The sequence below is a fragment of the Mycteria americana genome, chromosome 2 (assembly GCF_035582795.1).
Source record: "Mycteria americana isolate JAX WOST 10 ecotype Jacksonville Zoo and Gardens chromosome 2, USCA_MyAme_1.0, whole genome shotgun sequence".
Lineage (NCBI taxonomy): Eukaryota > Metazoa > Chordata > Aves > Ciconiiformes > Ciconiidae > Mycteria > Mycteria americana.
The window spans coordinates 128461805-128481878 of NC_134366.1; the positions used below are offsets into that span (position 1 = coordinate 128461805).

Here is a 20074-nt window from a genome sequence, read left to right on the forward strand (position 1 = left end):
AAAGGTTTTGATCTTCAGTCCATCAGAGCCACATCTGCTCAGACTGATCATGCATCACATTTGTGCAACATCATCTGCCTATACACACACACTCCCTGCCCTGGATGCACCGGTGCATGCGTGCTCACGCACCCGTCTTTTGATCAAAGACATTTACAGTATCAGTAGCCAAACCAAAAAATAAAGGTGAATAATTTTTAAAAAGAAGAAAGTAAAATATATTTTTGTTTTGCTTTGTTGTTTTTTACACCAAAAATGCTGCAGCATGAAAGAAAAACTAACATTTCAATCTCTCCATTTTTAGCCAGTGTTGTCTTATTAACATGGATATTTTAGCATTGGGAAAGATACTGTCATTAGGAAAAAAAGTGGGTTTGGTGAACTATATATTTTTTTAAAACAACAGAAGAACAATACTTCTGAAAATTAAACTGGTGTATCCCATCGCTGGATCTAAGCAAGCACATTTCCGTAGATTATTGAAACTATCTTATGGCAAATGTGGAGAAAAGCAATTTAGCTGTTATGGTGCAACTTTCCCAGGTTGAAAGCTGCATTTAAGATGATGTTTATCTCGGACTCCACCTGGAAACTACACAAGCCTTCAGCTCTCCATTTGTGAGAGAAGCACATTTTGTTTGTCTTTTCTGTAGTGAAGGTTTTATAGTTTGCTTTTGGAGAACAGGAGGGAAAACTCTAATTCCTGACTTTGCATTTCCTGAATTTTTCTAAAACTTCTTTAAAGCTTCTGTTGTTATTTTTATTCAGTCCAGGGCGCTTGAATGAGTTTCTCCAAACTCTGTTCTGTAATGCATTTCAGACATCACTGTTTACCCTCTTCTTAGTTTTCCTGTGTTATTAACTAGCTCTCCTTCCAAGAATACTGAAGTAGAGCAGAGCAAACTGCTGGCTAGGGCTGCTCCAGCTTTCTTGAAAGGCAAAGGGTAAGTTAAAGAGAGAATATGTTCATAGCTTGCACTAACACAGCTAAACCAAAACCTTTTCCTCTATTCGTCCTGCTTTTAATGTATTCTATAAACGTCTTTCCTGAGAAAATTGTGATAACCAATTAACCCAGTGAGCTAAGTAGGGCATGTTTAAATATATTTATGTACACCTGGATGCGTGAGGTCTTGATCAGACACTTCCAAGCAAATCCAACTTGTGATTTCAGTATGTTAATCATGTGTGTAACATATGTATATTTAATGAGTATATGCAATACCTAGTATATTAAAGCACATAGTGCCAACCTCACAATCTGCTGTATTTTGAAATAAATGATACTGTACAGCTCCAGTCCCTGGCCCGATCTGGCATCTCACTGATTTCTGAGGCTGGCTCTGTAATCGAGTGGGATTCTACCATCCTAAGCCATTAAATACTTAACATATAAATTACAATAATAACAAAATAATTTCTGCACTTGTTGGGTTTTTTTTTTTTAATAAGAACACGTAAGAATTCGTTCCTAAATTCCCATTTCACAATCTTACTTGCTCCTGCTTTCTCTGTTTATTTCCCTCTGTCTGTCCGGACCGCACCCTCTCTCCCCCAACCCTGTTTCAGGTTACAGTACAGCCTCGATGTTGCAGACAGGCTGGCCGATGAACATGTACTCATCGGGTTGTATGTCAACATGCTGCAGAGCAACCCCGCACGGTTAGTGCAGGTTTGGCACCTTTGGGGACCCCAGGAAAGGGACGTTGGTCGGCCAAATGCTCTCACTGTTTCCTCCTGGCTACAAGCTGAAGCAGCTCTTTATGAGCACTAACCTAAAGGGAATGTGTATGAATATGGGGTATGTCCTCCCAAAGTTGGTGGATTGTGGCAATTGCTGTTATTCTCTCTAGCGATGTTAAGTAGCAAGGTATTGCAAATAATTGCATAGTTAAGAATGGCTATACAAATTGATTTGGGATACCATGCTCTAGTCAGTGCAGGACTTGGCGATGGTACAGAAATCTTCATACAATGATGACTAACAAGTCCGTGTATTCAAGGTAATAATTTTTGAGGTGATATATAACGTGTAGCTTCACCTTACCTCGAAAGTAAGAAGTGGTAATAGTGTGTAAACAATGATAATAATAATAATAATAGGAATTTGCTTATTAGCCTCGTGAAGGAAGGAGTTCATTTCAACTTTTACGTACATCAGGCATTGTTTTTAAATCTGCCTGATTTCTGCATTGTTTGAATCTTGTATATAAATTTGCCCCTATCTTTCATTCAGACTCAAGTATGACAGGTTTTTAAATGCGTGTCTTGAACACAGTTCATTATTTCTGCTGGAGTGAATACGGGATTTGCCTGCTAAATCCACCTGCTGTCCCAGCATTGTGGATAGTGGCATCGCAGCAGGCCACCCCGGGGAGGGGAAACGCTGGCTCGCCTCTCCAAGTGCAGCAAAACTCTAGACTTTGCAGCCCTGCACCAGCAAGGTGGTGAGCAGTGTAGTATATGGCCCTAAAAAATGTGGCACTGAACAGAAAACTGTACCGTGTTTCTAACAAAACTATGGTTATGAGGTTTCTTTTGCTCATAACGAACTCTTTGGTTTCCCGTACTGCTATTGCAGAATATTTCCCAGCTTAGGAGAAACTCTCCATTTACTCTTATGTGTAGATAAGGCAACAAGCAACTTCTTTTGGGAGGGTGAATGCAATGGTTCTCTGCAGTCTTAGAAAATTCACTTCTGTGTGTAGCGCCAGTTGAAAATGGGGGTAATTTGCCATGGAGCGGTGCCCAGTGGAGGAAGGAGTCTGCCTCCCTTGGTCTGGATCTGCTCTGCATCCCACTGGAATGCGCCAGTGGGGAAAAAAAAGGCAAACTGGTTTTTAGTGAGGAAAATGAAAACATTTTGAAGGGGAATTTCATTCCTGGAGCAGCACTTCCAGAAAGCAGCTTATTGAGTAATATTTACATCGTGGCTGTGAAAACAAGCTGTTGGGGGCATGTGTTTAGACCAGTCATTGCCCACCCATAATTGAAGAGGACAGGAGTACACTACCACTTGGTCTAGTTTGACAGGGAGAAGGAAATGTGGCCTTGCCTACCACGAGTGACTTACTTGATACAGTTGTTCAAGAGACCAGCAAAGACTGGACCTGGTTTAGAGTCATTTTTGGTGCTAGGCTACTGATGCTATGTCTGTAATTCATTTAGCTTCAGTGAGGACCACCAGTTAGATCCCCTTGTGAGTGCTTAGCCTCATCTTTACCATATTCATCCTCTAAATTTTATCCAGTATATTCCAAACTGTTCCTTCAAGCTTTTGAGCCAACCTCACTAAGTCGTAGTACACTTGTATCCAAATACCCACATTCAAATTATGTGCCATAACATCCTTCAACTCGAATGTTTTTGAGGGATGAATGGAGAGTGACTGATAATGGCCTTAACTGTTTAAATAACCGATGCAAAGTGTATTACATAACATCTGATTACTGACATTAAATCAATGCAGTCGCAGCATCCTCAACAAGAAACAATCTCAGTTATTTATTAGCTTAGATTTTGACAGATGTAACTGAGAGGGACAGCAGTCTTGGTCATGCATCAAACCCTGCTGCATTGCCATTTTCTGCTTTGCTCCAATGAGACTGGTAGTACAGAAAGTGAATGGTTATATTTTGGTAAAGACAAGAAGAACAAAGTGTTGCCATCCTGAAGGTCCTGTGTGAAGCCAGTTTCTAGGAGAGGTAGGTGAGGCCTCTGCAGGAGGCTCAGCTGCTGCATCTCGTATAGCCTGGAGAGGCATCTTCAGGCAAAGGTGAACTCCTTCTGCCCATGCCCCAGAGTGGCTGGATGCAGTTTGCTCAAAACCCACACAGCTGTGTTAGGATGGTGCTGAGTTCAAGTTATTTCACCCTGCAGCTCAACAAGATTTGATAACTTGAGTAAAGCATGTAGTTAACCATAATCAGGTAGCTTCTGATTTAGGGGAGGCTGCAGCTAGCCAGCTCAGCTGTTGTATCTGCCTGCAAAATACCACATGTACATACCCATACGTGCCATCACATATTTTCAAGTGCTACAGGCAGCCAAAGATGAAAAGAGGAATGGTTGTAGCTGGACATTCATCTGAAAGAAAAACCTACAGAAATACTTTTTGAGCATGATACATAACATTATCTTGAGAGCTATATAGTAGCATTTCAAAACAAAACGAGGGGATCTTTTTAGATTCTGAGTCAGGCTAATTTATAGTAGCTAATGATCAGCCCAATATAGCCCAGTATACCTTTTTTTCTATTTTAAGTGTAGTTCTTTTTTCTATTTTAAGTGTAGTTAGTATTTATATTTGGGGTTTTTTTAGTTAATTTAATTAGTTTTCACCGCTTATCTTTATTTTTCATCTGCAGTTATTTGATACCGCAACTAGAAGTACAAGTTTTCCTTTTCATCCCTCACAGGCTAGTAAGCTACTTGAGGGTTTTTTAGACTCCAGTACTCCAGGGCAAATTAAGAAACAAGAGAAAGACTTAATTTGTTATTTATAGTAACTGTATGGGTAGAAAAAGTATCCCTTAGCCAGATATTTTGGTTAGTTTAATCATAAAGTGTGTTTTAGCTTGTAAAACCAATACTTGATATTTAATTTAGTTCATCTTTAGTGTCTGAGTCTAAAAAGAACTTTTAACTGCAAATAGTTTTCCTTTTCGATCATATAAGTTGGAGACATCACCTGGTTTTGAATATTAATTCCACATATTTCAGTCTTTTTCTTTTCAGGTGGAAAATAAGATAAAATACATTATAAGTAGAATGTTATTTTTGTTCTATAGAAAGTTACTTCCTAATTTTTTTATGTTATACTGTGTAGTACTGTGGTGAGTCATATTTCTGTACTATAAAAGTGCCATGCTGTTCTATGGTATTTTTGAAAATGTTTATTAAGGGGGTGTGCACAACAACTAACTGTAGCTAGGAAGGTTGGTTGAATCTTCCCTAGAAAGAGCAAAAGCATTCAGAGACCCACTAATTACAGAGGAAATGTATAGACACTTGGTTCCCTTGAACAGAGTTAGTTTTTATAATTATACTCACATACCTTAGTGATATTAACATTTTGATGGTAAAATCTTGGTGATTCTAAAGTACATGGCAAATTAACAATATCAAAGGGCTCAGATGATGTGTCTCAGTTTAAAGTGCCTTAAAACCAGGGCAATTTTGAAAGTGTCGCAGATATACAATCCTCAGAATATGTTTTGTGGGTTGCTGTTAGGACATTGTTCTTATAGCCCTGAGGCTTAGAAATGTACCCTTTAATTTGGTAGTATTTTCTATAGTAAATTATTTATTAAGTGAAGGTTTGTGGAATAAGGGCATGTCATGAAGACCTCTATTGCAAAAATTTCACTAGGCATTTCTGAGACTTTTCTAACCAGTGGTGACATAATTTTAAGACCATCAGGGGACATCCATATCACCTATTGAAGGGTGCCTACTGCAGAACAGGATGATTTGGCACATCTAAAGCCTGAGAAATAGCAAAGATCCTCCGGTGTCACTCCTCTGTTCACAGGCTATCATATTTTTCATCCTTTGCCTGGGGTTTTGAGATCCTTATTTTTATGGATCTCCTTTAGACTGTGGAATATTACACAGATCAACTAAAGCCTGAAAAAGAAGCCCTATTCTACAGGCAGTAAGACTGGATATTCACTCTACATCTGAATGATAATAAATCTGCCAGACCAATTATTGCTAATAATTATAAAGTCTTTAAAGAAAGGGTCACTAAAGGAGAAGCAGTATTAAAACCATTGTTTAACTTTTTTAGAAAAGAAGGATCATCAACAGGATATTTGTATGCAAAATGTTCATTTTCTTTCGAAAGGATGCCTGAATCATTCTCTTGAGGGTCCCAAATTCTGCACATATATTCATAATATTTTAAGGCTTGTGTGTATTTCACTGCATCATTGTCCATGAAGTTGCTGAAGTAAAACAGAAGTGAATTATGCCAAATCAGAACTCTTGAGACATAAAAGTCTTGGCGATCGAGGCTAATGCTGCTGTGCATACCTCTGTGCTTAATGATCATGTAGAATAGGTACATTCCAGAATTAAATTTATCTCAGACAGTGAAATTTAATTTACAAAGCTTTGGGGCCAGTGATTTGTGGCATTCATAGACCAAATTCGACATGCTGCTACATCTATTTTATGACATCCACCTATACATAAATATATATCCAAGACATTAAATAGCAAGTAAGAATCAAAAAGCTGCAGTGGCTTGGTTCATTCAGTAAAGTCATTGTCTCAGGGGTTAACTCACGTCTCAGAACTATGTTGCAGATTGTGTTATGCCAACAACTGGAACCATAATCCATTATTTTTCCAGGATGGATAATTGGTTGCACATTGCCGTAAAAAGGAGAATTGATGCTGAATGCTTGCTGTTTTCATAGCCATCTGCTAGGATGTGATGTTTTAGTCATTATGGAAAAATTAAAAATGAATTACATTGTCATGAAAGTAACCCTTATTACCTGGTTTGCGTAATTTTATGTGTCTGTAGGAGTTGCTTCCCCCTTTCTTTCTCTGGATGACATATCAGGACAGTAAGCATGAGTATGTAAGCAGCAGAACTGTATAAATTTAGCAAAATACCTTTAGCTTGGGTCTTTTCAGAAAGTGAATCAGTTATCCCACAAGAATCTGAGTAAGCATAGAATTAAGCTGTATGTGTAACAAAATAAATTACACATAACCAAAAATCAGTGTTCGTCTACCACCAGAAGTCTTGTATGTGGTCTGCCACACAAGCTTAGCTTACACAGAACTCCTCCGGGTCTGACTTTTCATAGCTTTACTGTTTTTCTAAACTTCATGTTTGTGGGCTTACAGGTTATTGTCAGAATGAGAGAAAAATGGTGTTTGTCTCTTTTCCCTTACCTCAGCAAGCCATAACAAATCCACATGACTCCCAGCTTTAGTTTAATTGTCAATGAATATCAACCACTACTCATGTTTCAAACATAACTTCTAAATCCCAGTGGACTTAATCAAGCCAACCAAAAGATGCACATTGTAGTTCCCCGAGACACCTGGGGATATAAACTCACTGAGAAATTTTGGAGATATATTTCCTTTTCCTTTTAAAGATGCCGATTCTTCAAAAGCAGAACTTTTTGCACAAGTGCCATTTTCATCTGGAAGGCTTTTCAAGTTCAAGATACGATTTCTGGCAAAAATCAGAATAAGATTCCCATGCCCAAAATAACCCTTGCTTTGCGCACTTTTTTGAAATGTGAAGCTCATTCGCCAGCAACCAGTTGCATGCCCTGAAGAGCCCATGGGCAGGGAGGTGTGTGCCTGTCTCCCTTCAGCCAAAACATCAGGCACTTGCCAAGAGATAAGAAAAGAGGTCAGACTTACCTCTGTCTGGGATAGTCTGCAGGCTATCCACACAGCAAAGCGTTCTTCTCACCTCTTCTTGGGGGCCTCATTTTTTTTCTCTTGTATATACTAAAAGTAAAGCAATATAGGGTTCTAAATCCCAGGATTATCCAGGGTCAACTAAGTCCTCTTCAGATTTCATTTTTTGACAGTTTATTAGTTTTGATGGTTCTCTGCGAACTTCTAAACGTTTAGAACTAGTAAAGGTTCTCACTATATTACTTTTTCCTGCTCATCTGACTAAATAATACCCTCCATTTAAAATAAGGACAGCTGGCAAGGGATTAACCTGAGAGAAATACTTGCCTTTGATATTCTTAGGGGGTGGTGGGGGGGGAAATGATGCAACATTTTAAAGGAATTCAGCATATTTGCTGTTTAGTTCTTACACTTTCTGAGTAATTTTTGTGGAGATTCTGTGCATGTGGCCAAAGCTCTTCATAGTTGGTGCTAGTAGACTCCTGCAACCTGGTAGCAGGAGTTGTCTTCAAGTGTGTCCAAGTCTGGAATCAGTGGCGATATATAAGTAATAAGTTGAAATATTTTAAAGGAATTCAGCATATTTGCTGTTTCATTCTTACACTTTCTGATCACCATGATGTGATTCTCTGAAATCTTACTCCCAAATACCAAGGATAAAAGAGAAAGTCTGATTATAAATTCCTAGATCAGTGGTTCCAGACTGTGGTCCACGAGGCCTTGGTAAGTGCCCTGCAAAACTGTCCTAAATACTGTTTTCTGTTGCAAATCTGACAAAGCTTCTAAAGTTTTTCTCAACAAACACTGAGGTTCCCGCTAATCCACTGTCCAAAAAGTAATCACTCTTCTAGGTGATATGACAAAGCTGAGAAGTAAAACCAAATGCTGGCTGGTGGCCCTAACTGCCCCCCACCCCTCTTTGGACAGAGTAGTCTGCGAGTTGCATCTTGCACGGCCTTGGCCAGGGGTTGCAGACCGCTGCTGTTTCCCCCTAAGGGAAGGTGCTGCCTGGCCCCTAGAGCTGATCCTTCTAGGGAAATAACCCTCCCAGTTCTCCTCTTTGCTCAGTTAACATCTACCGTTGTTAATTTGGCGACATTTTGCTTCTAAATTCTGTAATGAAGGTGTGTGAGTGGACAGTGTGACAGAGCAATGGTCTTTTTTACTGTATATTAACATGCCTTCCCTTCTTCCCCTCCAACCCTGAGCAGTGTCCTCGACAGCGCAAGTCGCCTGGATGAAGAGCATAAGCTGATCGCCAGGTATGCAGCAAGGCTGGCAGCAGAAACTTCTTCATCAGTAAGTGTTTTAATTAAAGGAAGGTACTTTCCTTCTGTCATGTTCCAGGGGCTTGGCAAGATCAGGGAAATTACATATGACAATCTTAATGATGAATGGATTATTTTTCCCTATCCTTTTCATCAGATGCTGTTATGCTTTAGTAATAACACTTTTATGCAGTGCATTTAAACCGAAGAATCCATATACTAATGCATATAATCTATATACTAATGCAATGGCATTTAAACAATTACAGCAAAGGGAACCTGACTTTTTGAACTCAGGAAAGACTAGAAAATATTGTCTGGACTAGCTTTGGTTAAAGGTTAATGATTTACTGCAGTAGAAAAATGGGGTGGTGAATCCGTTTCACTCTTTAGTTCAAATATCACGGCCACTAGGGCCCTAAGTGCTGAGGATTTTAAAGAATGATCTTCAGCAGGATGACTGTAATGACCCCCTGCATTAGCCCTGGCTCCCATTTTCATTTCAGAGCAATGATTATTCTGCTCTATGTATCCCAAGATAGAAGGTGATGACAGGCTAAAACCTCACTAACTATATTCAGGAATAAGAGAGAATGAAGCACGAACCTAATCGAAGTATATAAAATCTTACATGGCACAAATAAGGTCAGCCTAGTTACTTTTTTTCCATCTCAGCACATTTGATAGAAGAAGGGACCATAAATGATGGTTAAGTGAAAAGCAGCCGGTCCGGAGTGCCAGGAAGCATATTTTCACACTGAGATTTACACTGCGGGGTCAATTGAAAGGGCGAAATCAGGCACCGCTCTTCATGTAAAAACATTGAGTCACGTTCATCTCAAGTGAAGGCAGTGAAGATGAATCTGCCACCCTGTGCAGCCCTCTGTCATGGAAGATTTCACACTACCTGCAGCTGCAGGGGAAGAGAGGGGTGCTCCTGGTCTGCCATCCCAGCCTAAATCACTGCCTTCCAGAGGTGTGACGCAGTGTTTCAAATTTAAGGCAACCTGTAGGTGATGGTCCTGTTTCTGAAGGGCAGTAATTCTTTTTGGGAACAAGATTTCCCATTAATAATGTCTCTGGGTAGAACCTGGTAGAAATCAGTTGTATATACTATGTACATGATATGGGGGAAAACTTGGGCAACAATATTTAAGTAGCTTTTAAGTAGAGCTGGTTTGAAGGAAAATACTGAATTTCTCATTGCCATCCATCTGTGCTCTTTGAACAAAAGAGACAGAAGGAAAAGAGAAGGTTTCTGTACACAGAAATCTTTCCGAGCACAAGGGTGGCACCACATTAGGAGCACAGTGGAAATTTTTAAAGCTTTGCTGATGGTCATTCTGTTTTTTAAGGAACAAAATGTATTAGTAACACTGGGCATTCAGCATAAAGAACCTGGTTCCCCTTGTATCAGTCATGACATCCACCAGTGTGTATCAGTTCTTCTTCGTTATGCACTGCTCTGCTTCCCTATGGTTGGAGTGTTAATGGGAAGTGTACCCGTAGCAGAAAAAATAGTTACAGGTGTAACGTGCTGTCCTTTCCCCACAGACAGTGCTAACAAAGGTTAGCACTGAGATGCATCTTCATTCTTTTTGAGGGTCCGCCTCCTGGAGGAGGAGGTGCCTGGCATCGCATAAAATTGGGCTCCAGAGTTACACTTCACAGGGCTTTTACGGTGAGAAACAGTCAGATCACAGCAGTAACCCAGCAGACTACTTTTTAATGTCTGATTCTTTCAGGTTGGAGTTAGAAATAAATGGATATCTTTGATAGCTGTGAAACTGTAAATGTCTTGCTCTGCGTTCTCATTGATACAATACTGAAATACAGGAGTGTGAACAAGGAAAACAATATTTGGTTATTGCTGATGAACATGAAAAAAGAGCATAGTCCAATGAAGCTGTAGTGAGCACTGCCTAGTTTGGTAAGAAATAGTTTAATTCCCCCTTCATTTTAGTGGGGAAAAAAGGTTCTGCTGTACCTGAAATGTACCTGAAATGCTGTACCTGACCGGAGAAAGAGGTTTTCTGAAGTATCATCAGAGTGTATAGGAAAACTTGGCCAAATGGGCCACACAGCCAGACTGAAAACTGACTACAGCTTTCAAACTGAAAGTAAAACCGTACTTTCAAGAGAACAAAGCATCACTGCACTGGAAACACATCCCCTTCTTTTTGGAGAGAGACAGTGGGTTTTGCTTCAGTGTATTCCTCTTGTCTGTAGTATCAAAATTAAGAGCCATATTACAGCAACTGCCTGCGGCAGTGCCGTTGTCTTTTACGTTTGGTTCAGAGGAAGCTCCTCGAAGAAGCAATGAATGACAGGATGGTAAACACTGAGTCTTATTTACTCTAGCACTTACCCTGCTTTTACTAGCAATGGAGCCATACTGGTATGAGCACAACATGGATGCTCTTTTTTTAGTGTAGGCAAGCCTGGTGCTGCATTTTCTGTAAGCAGATTTCACAGAACAGATCTGTGTTGAACTCATGGGTTGCATGCTGGCTATTCCTCCTTCAAAGCAGCCTTCTCTTTTTTACAACAGCAGCAGGGTCAGCAGAGAGGGGCATCAGATATCTCCTTCACCATTGATGCAAACAAGCAACAAAGGCAGCTGATTGCAGAGCTTGAAAATAAAAACCGGTAAGCATCCACAAAGTACCTGGTTTTGTTCAGTCCCATATATTGTGTATGGTTTTTTGTTTCTTAACGTTTTTACCACCTACTTCTGTGCAATGTGCTTATGCATGCACATACGCCTCCCCCTACAAAAAGCACAGGGCACAAAAAGGCCCCCAGAATATGACAAAGGCTCTGAAATCCATAGCCACCCTGTGTTTTAATGAGTGTACTGTTCAATGACATGATATAATCATTGATACTTTACTGTTTGCAGCTGCTGTTTGTTAAGAATTTGAAAAAAAAAGCCTGTCCTGTTTCAAAACCAGATTAACTTTGAGTTGGATCCTCTGTAGCACTATAACATGATAAAAGAGTGAGTCACACTGGTAATGTTATGCTCCCCTGCTTTTATTTGTGAAAAAGATGATTAAAGCTCTCCAGAACACAGTCTGCCTGGGAAAGGTTTGCAGAAAGGTTAGCAGCAAGTTAGGCTGCTGATCAAATGACACACTAGGTATGGATGTGACCAAGACTGAGAGAGAGTGTCCAGGAGAAATGGGCCAGCCGGCCTCGAAAAGGAGTGAAGCCCATTTGTTAGCAGCAGAGGATCTGGCCCTGGGTATCAGACTGCCTGATGCCATGAAATGTATGGCAGCAGAGCTCGGCTTTTACTGCTGGACTGTAAAATAGAGGCCAGCCCAGACCAGATGGTTTCCTATTCCAAACTCTGCACTGCCTTCTGTCACTGTGTAATGAGCCACCAGCTCCAGTCTCGATTTGTCTTTCATAGTTTGAGGCTGCCTCCTGACCGTCTGCTATCCAGCACGTTGTGAAGAAGAGACAAAATTCACAAAGGTTTCAACCTTCTGCTGCGAAGCTTTGTGTTAGCCTTTTGACAGCGCTCCAGGGCTGGCAAGCCAGTCGTAACAAGTCCTATTAAAGTGCTTCTCCATGAATTGTTGACCGCTCTCACATCTCTACTTACACTAAAAGTTTGGGGGTTTTTAAGTGCTAAATATTTTCTCTGATACTCCAGAAGGGCCAGATAGGTTATTTTAATTTTTGTTAAGTTCATGTGGTGCTTGAAATGTTCATGGGGAAGAATTAGAAGGGAGCAATTTAATTAAGCATAGAGCTATTTCATGTCTACCTCTGATTTTTGGGGCTCTTGAAGAAATATTTCCCTTTATGATGAAATCCTAAAAGTTTATTTAAAAAATATCCAGAGTCCTCTCCCATTGCTGAGGGCTTCTTTTGTTGGTTGGAGCCCAGTCATTATATCTACATTGATGAAGAGCTACATACAATCATACTTTTTCTCCTTTTGCGATGTCCAGTGAGCTGGTTTTGTGGAAAATTACTGACTTGTAGTCTTCTGCTTATTCTCGTCCCCAAGAGAAATCCTACAGGAGATCCAGAGGCTGCGACTTGAACATGAGCAAGCGTCTCAGCCCACACCGGAGAAGGCACAACAAAATCCCACTCTCCTTGCAGAGCTCCGGCTCCTGAGGTAAATCCACAGTGGTAAAACAGTCATTCTCAATAAGAGAAGAAATAAGAGATAAGCCTGGCTTACGGTTTTAGGGATTTTTTTTAAGTAAATAACACAATGTGTATGTTTTTCTCCATTTTTGGTGCAGGCTGTAGTCCTAGAAGTAATTAAGCTTATGCTTTCAACAGCATGCATGAGGAATCTCACATATTACTCATCTACATAAAATTAAGCATGTGCATTAGTGTTTGCAGAGTTAGGCCCCTAGGTCATTTGGAATAGGTCCCCAGAGCCGTGTCCAAATGCCATTAATTATATGGGGAAAAATGTTGTTCTGTCAGAACAAATGCTTCTACAAAGACTTCTCGTTTATGCTAAAGTAAATACAGAGCTACATGAAAATACAGCCAGAATTAGACGTTAATTTTTTGAAATTTTCCCCGTGTATTGAACTCTAAGGAGAGGTCAGTCCTCTTCATGGTGCAAAACCAGGCTGCAGGATGATCCTCCTTGTCACATGGGAAGTAGGGAGTAGTGTCATCTGCAGCAGCTGAAGACTGAGAGGATCATTTCTCCAATTATCCCACCAAGCTGAAAACATTGATATGGATGTGTCTGTGTGTTAATTAGGATACTCTACATGGATTTACTAATTGCCATGTATATCACATTGAAGAAGAACAATTGTCATTGGCCCAGATCCGTAGGCTCCCTGCAAGTCCTGAGGTTCATGTTGTGAGAGCCAGACACAGAATCCAATAAGAACTATTCAAAACACTTCATGTGAACAGAGAATAGAGTGTAAACATTTTCTTTCTAGTGAAACAATGCTGGATTAAATTTTATCCCCCCCCACAGAGCAGTTCTCTCATGAGAAGACTACAGAACATTTTTGGCCACTTAGCCGCTCCTCACACAAGTAATATTTTGGTGGTCTGATTCATAACCAAAGGAAATTACTGTAAGAAATTGTGCTAAATTTTTTCTTTACAAATACTGTATAGTTTTGTTATTGAGTTTTCCACACTAAAATATTTTTCTCTTTCACAAATAATTACATTTGCTTTCCAATCTGAAGACAAATTAGTTTCTTCATTTCTATGAGTGTTCATTTCTATTTTAGTATGTAATTACTTCTAGATATCTACAGGCAAGTGACATTCTGTGAGACATATAAAACTGATTGTGATGAAAATGCGTATACTGCGTAAAATATACCAATAATGTAGCTCCTGTGCATCGAGCCTAAAGTCTGTTTTAAGCAGGTTTAGGAGATTAGTTTTCTATGTAGTTGACAAATAAAATTCATTATCCTTAAAAAAAAAATCAAATGATTGTGCAGTGTTAGCGGACTGACTAGTTAATTTTTCCCTCTTTTCAATTTTGCTACACATATTAAAAGCATAATAACCTTATTTGAATTTCCTGACACGGGATGTCCCTAGGGCAGTGATGCTGAGTTCCTCAATTATGATATCTTTTCTGATTTAATATGCAGTGTCAGAGTCAGCAAGTAACTTCTAATCTGTGGGTCTGTACTGCTTTTCATACCTTCTAAAATGTTCACCATTTGAAAGGCTTTTGATTTACTGTGGAATTTCGACACCACCTCAAATTCCTAGACACTTAAGATGTCACGAGGCTGTTCTTATCATGTGTAAAACAGCAGGACTCAGAACAGCAGCACCGATTTACGTCTGTTACCCCACAGATTTTTGGGGCTTGAAGCGATTAGGGCAGTAGGGCAATTTAGTTCATATAATATTAAGAAATGCGGGAATCTGTAAATTATGTTGTGGGTACCTGTCCTGGCATCTTTCACTGGCTGCTGTAGTGTTGCAGACTCGCTGAAATGAGGTTCTGAACACAGCATTCCTTCACATTACCAGTGCTGTCTTGGAGGCAGGTTGGAAAGCCCATTACTTCCAAGGACTTGCTCTGGAGTACAGCAGGAGAAAAAAGTCAGAGGAGCGGTCTGTACATTGCACGCTGTTTAGATCCCCTCTCCCCATAGAAGGAATCTAAAACCCAGCAGAGGTCTGTGCTAGGACCTGCCACATTGAATTACATGGATAGGGTATCTTATTTTTATTAGCAGTTTCTTAAACTCAGTTGCCTTTGTACAGTTCATAGCATTTCCAACCATTACATGCCTGGAAAAGAAAAGCCAGCACAGGCAATTTGTAGCAGAAAATAGATTTATCCTCCAGAAGAGTAAATACAACCTGGCAGTGTTACTACCTCTTATACAGGTGAGAGATAGTACACATGAGCAATCCTGTAGAAATCAGTGTTGTTTATATCAGTAACTGCTCACTTACAGAGAAGGCTCAAAATCAGGGTTTCATATTTCCCTAAATATAGGAAATGTACTTAGTCTTGTCGGCTCTGGTGCTTTTCCATTTAGGATTAAATTGTCATATTTTGTAGGTAATACAAGGCTAACAACATAGTGTTTTCATTTTATTTGCAACACAGTAGTGTGTAAAATATACCTGATATGTATATTTTTCAACAGTAATGTTCTTAATTACATCATAGTTTCCAGGAGGCAACAATTTTATTTTGTATTTGTGTGGGGACCTCTCACACAATTTAGTAACTGAACATGTGCAAGTGCTGAACCCCTGTCCTGTGCAGTGGAGCTGTGCAGAATCAAAGCTGTTCCCATTTATGCGTGCACAAACTGGCTGTCACACTTGGAGTGGCTCAGTATTCATACTGTCACAGGACCAGCACTGGACTCCAAGTCCAAAGAGCTATTTCCAAGCAGTTATATCTCCACTATGTGATAGTCTTACTCTTGCTTTCAGAAAAAAATAGAAACAAAAGCACATCGCTGTGATTTTCTGGCTGAGTGTCTGAACTATCTTAGCTTCTCTCATATCTTGCTCTGTTCAGTGCCCCTGCTGTAATTTCCTGTCCTTCAGGGCATGGCTTTAATTTCTCCTGACAGCTAGTGAGGTTATTGACTAGAGAGATCCAAAGACAAAAACTGCCAGGCATTCCCACAAGGGAATATAACACAAATTTGTTTGAACTTCATTTGTTCTTTGGAGAAGGATCTGTGTCAGTGTCTGTCTTTTTGCTAATCACTATATTCAGTCCCATGAATATTCTCAGTATGAGGGAACTCCCTAGCTTTCATGTAGCCCCATTTCTAAGCACTATGCTGAATTCATACAGTGTGTTTGCTTTCCTGTGGTCTATAGGCATATACCTCATAGCCGGGCTGGGGAAACGATGCGGTTCAAAGCTGCTGATGCTGTGAGAGGTAAGCTCTGATCAGATCTGCTTGTTTCTCAGACAGAGGAAGGATGAGCTGGAACAGAGGATGTCTGCTCTCCAGGAAAGCCGGAGGGAGCTTATGGTTCAGTTAGAAGGCCTCATGAAACTGCTGAAGGTAAGGAGCTCCACCTGATACTCCCAAGGAGAACAGGCGGAGTGAAGCAAGAGAGGAGAAGGAGGAGATATGACCACAAAATTCTGCAGAACCTGACTGTTGCCACCCATAAAATTTGGCTTTGTTTCCTTCCCTTTCTATTTTTTTGCCTTGGTCTTTCAATTCAGGGGTTTCAAATGATGCTGAGATGATGTTCCTGCAGTAACACTGCATCGTCATTGTCACCTACTGCTAAGGCGGATGGAACACTAAAGACGGGCTTGGAACAGGTTGACCAAAGATGGAACAGGTTGCCCAGAGAGGGGGTAGATGCCCCATCCCTGGAAACATTCAAGGTCAGGTTGGATGGGGCTCTGAGCAACCTGATCCAGTTGAAGATGTCCCTGCTCATTGCAGGGGGGTTGGACTAGGTGACCTTTAAAGGTCCCTTCCAACCCAAACTATTCTATGATTCTAACTATTGAAGAATTAATACAATCTTTTGTGTTATATTGCAGCATGATGCAATAGAGTCCTGTTTTGCTCTTCTGCAGAAGGATTTGGCCGCATCTCTGGATTTCAGGCTAGCAATCTCTGGATCGGCCATTCAACAATGTCCAAACACAAAATATTTTGTGGTCCAGTTTCAGCTGTTTTTAGAGTTTTCTCTGTTGAGGACATCAAATACAAAACAAAAGAATGAGAAAAGAAACAAAACGACATGTAAAATGAGATAACTAATAACTGTGAGAAAAACAACTCAGCGCTGTATACTATTATCTACTCCAGCTGACAGTGTACAGAGTTGTTTTTACTAGTTCCTTTAACTTTGCCTGTTCAGTTGCTAGGTCAGTCATATGTGCCATTTGACAACGACATCTAACTCCCTGATCTTAGAAATGCTTTCCCAACAACACTTGGTCATTTTCAAAAATACAGAAACGAGCCCTTGTTAAACAGATGAAACATGCCTCAACAAAGGATCTCAGTTAAAAATGGAGGTATCAAAAAGCATGTGCATTTTTAAGACAGACTAGGGTAAGATGGAAAATGTGTCTTTATTTGCAGAGTCCAGCCCTATTTTACCTGATGTGCCTCAGGACAGGTGATGCCAGAAATTCACACTGGAAGAAAGTGCTCTGAATAGCCTAAGAGTCTGTTTTGTTGTTGGCCATGCTAGATAAAATGAGTGCATGGAAATTCAGTGCAACTTGGGTCAAATATGGCTCTGATAAAAGCAGAAAGAATTTCACTGAAATCCATTTAGCACCATGTATTTGCATCAAAGGATGAGTTTGACCCCTTATGTCATTTGCATCTCCTCAGGCACAGGCTTCTGCAGCCACAGTGCAGGAATTGGTGGCACCCGAGCAGCAGAGCCCACCGAGTCGCCAGCAGATTTTTGGGAGCTGGCAGTAGACAGGATACTTTTCGCTCTACCTATGAAATGCTGCAGTGCTACAACTAGCAGTCAGGGCTGCCTGCTGTCGTCGCACTGCCTGGACAAAGAGAATTTGGGGTAGGAAATGATAGTAGCTTTCTGCACACTTCGCGCTGTTCTGGTGTTTCAAAGTGTGCAAAGGTAAGACCATAACTTGGTCACATACCTTCAGCTATCTCAACTGTACCTTTAACCCTGTACTCCAAATTTGGCTTTGTTTTCTGTTCTTCACTTACATCCTGGCTAATCTCATGTGCTGATCCTCTTTTTCTTTAGGAAGAAGAATTGAAGCAGGTAGTAAGTTACCTCCTTATTGGAGGCCTCACTAACTTCTAAACCATGTTCCTGTGATTTATTTTACTTCCTTTGCTTGAAAAGTGTGCGTGTTCTTTTGACCAAAATTAATATTTTGCAATTCTTTCACACATTATTTTCAAGTGTCTTGGTGCAATTTTCACAATTGAACATCTTAGCCCTCTAGAAAGTGAGTCATGACTACAAGGAGTCTTGATCTTTTTCTCACTCTTCTAAATAAGAACACGTAAGATATGGAAACTACCACCCAAATGTAGTGAAACAAACGTAGAATATGAATTAAAGAACACTTCTACCATAGATAACATTTGGAAATGTAATGAGAATTTTGGAACTTTAAGCAAAATATAACTGCGCTTAAATTAGACCAGGACAATGAGTTTGAAATCCCACTTTATCTAGAAAAAGTCAGGGCATTGTGTGCACATCTTTTAAAGTCGGCACCGATACTAACAGCCCCATGAGTCTTCAGGAAAATAATGTAAATGGCTTCTGCAGCCTAGATCAACAAGGGCAAGTATTTATATTACTAATGGTAAATTTTAGACGATTTAATTGTTTTGGAGCTTTTTAGTATTGAAATGGATCTTGGAAAGATATTAGGCTAAAAAATGCACTTTTCAGACAGCAGTCTGATTTATGAGTCCAATAAAAATGTTTCATTTTAACAAAGTATGCTTCCTCTTGCTTTCATCAGCAGAAGTACAGTCACAAGTCTGATGTGTTCTGTCTATGGTAGAGCATGCAGAGTTTGTAGGTAATGCTCACCTTCTAAAACTAATGTTTTGGCTAATTTTTGTAGAGCATCAACCCGTTGCACCAAAAAAAATATCTGACCAAACATCGCCTCCTTATAAGGGCTGTCTTTTTGATTCTGCGTAACAGTATTAAAAGATCTTCCATTAACAAAAGAGAAGTTTCCAACGTGATGAGAGTTTTCCTACCATATAAAATGTTCACTGGACAGTGTAAGTGAAAGCACATTTTCAGGCTATTATGAGATATGATTTTTTTCTTCCGAGAATAATAGCCTCACTGAATACCAGGTGGTGACGCTAAGGAATTACTCTCACAATTTCCATGAAATGATCCCCATTACACTATGCCACTTCATGATCTGTTGAGAGAAACAGGATTAAATTAATTTCTGGAGGAATTCAATTGGAATGAGCAGCCTGGCAATTCATCTAATGCTTATGAACTTTCTATTTCTCTCCTCCCCTTCCTTGAGAAAGGATAATGAGTTCTTCACATCCGTGTCGTTTGCTCAGGCTGTGAGACAGGCTTTCCCCATATGTCATCCCAGCTCAGTTCCAGCAGAGGGAGCAATGGGCTAAAGCTCCTGTAAAGCCAGTTCTCATTTCAAGCTTTTCTCCTAAACATGCATGACAGTTGATAGTGGGCAATCTTTTCCTGTCTAGCAAGGGTTAACTTAAAATCCATAGCAGGTTGACTGGGGATGGTGAATTAAATATGATACATGGAAGTTTTCCTAAAAGGCACGAGAACATCGATAGCTGCAACCAAGTACAACATAAAAGCTGAAGCCATCCACATATCCATGGTGGCTGCAGTAGCTCCCCTTTCAGCATGCCTTGGTCCTCAGCTGGTGGGGCTGCCGAGGTCTGGGAGCAATTCGGTGCTCGATTTCTCTGCTGAGATTACCAAGCAGTCACTACTGCTTATCATAGGAGGCTTCAGGCCGTTAGCTCTAGCCTGTGAAAACCACGTTTCTCCTGATAACCACTAAGCAGGAATCCAATCCTAATAGCACTCCATTCCCACAAACTTGGGCTGAGGTGGATCTAGGTGAGTAAAATGTAACTAAAGTGTTCACCTCTCTGAAATCAGGCATTCCCTAATATCCTCCTATTTCAACTTGCTGTTCATCAGTTCTGTCTGATACTGCCCAAATAGTATAAAAAGAGAGGAGTTTTTTACTGGACAGGGGACTCCAAATGCTTCATCTCCCTGTGCTTCCTAAACAGTTTGTTCCAACACTGAAAGCTACAGATAAGAGAGCACTGTTTATCATAAACACAAGATCTCAGTCATAGCTGCAAAGCAGACACAAGGGTAAGCACTGATGTGCAGCAGCTTTTACATTTCTCTTGTGGGAAAATTCCAGCGAAGAAGTACTGGCAGGCATCTGT

General features: G+C 40.2%; 1 protein-coding gene across 24 annotated transcripts in view; it reads left to right on the forward strand.

Annotated features, from left to right (window-relative positions):
- DTNA (dystrobrevin alpha) overlaps nucleotides 1–20074 on the forward strand; it is a 234206-nt gene that overhangs the window by 196821 nt on the left and 17311 nt on the right. For 12 of the 24 annotated variants that reach the window (XM_075494578.1, XM_075494579.1, XM_075494583.1 and 9 more), the window contains 6 exons: nucleotides 1570–1662; nucleotides 8607–8694; nucleotides 11215–11312; nucleotides 12688–12801; nucleotides 16090–16186; nucleotides 17883–17900. In XM_075494578.1, the coding sequence (XP_075350693.1) occupies nucleotides 1570–1662; nucleotides 8607–8694; nucleotides 11215–11312; nucleotides 12688–12801; nucleotides 16090–16186; nucleotides 17883–17900 (508 nt within the window). Of the gene's footprint in view, nucleotides 1–866; nucleotides 945–1569; nucleotides 1663–8606; nucleotides 8695–11214; nucleotides 11313–12687; nucleotides 12802–16089; nucleotides 16187–17882; nucleotides 17901–20074 lie in introns of all 24 variants that reach the window. The other 12 variants (XM_075494587.1, XM_075494590.1, XM_075494595.1 and 9 more) reach the window with 7 other exon arrangements.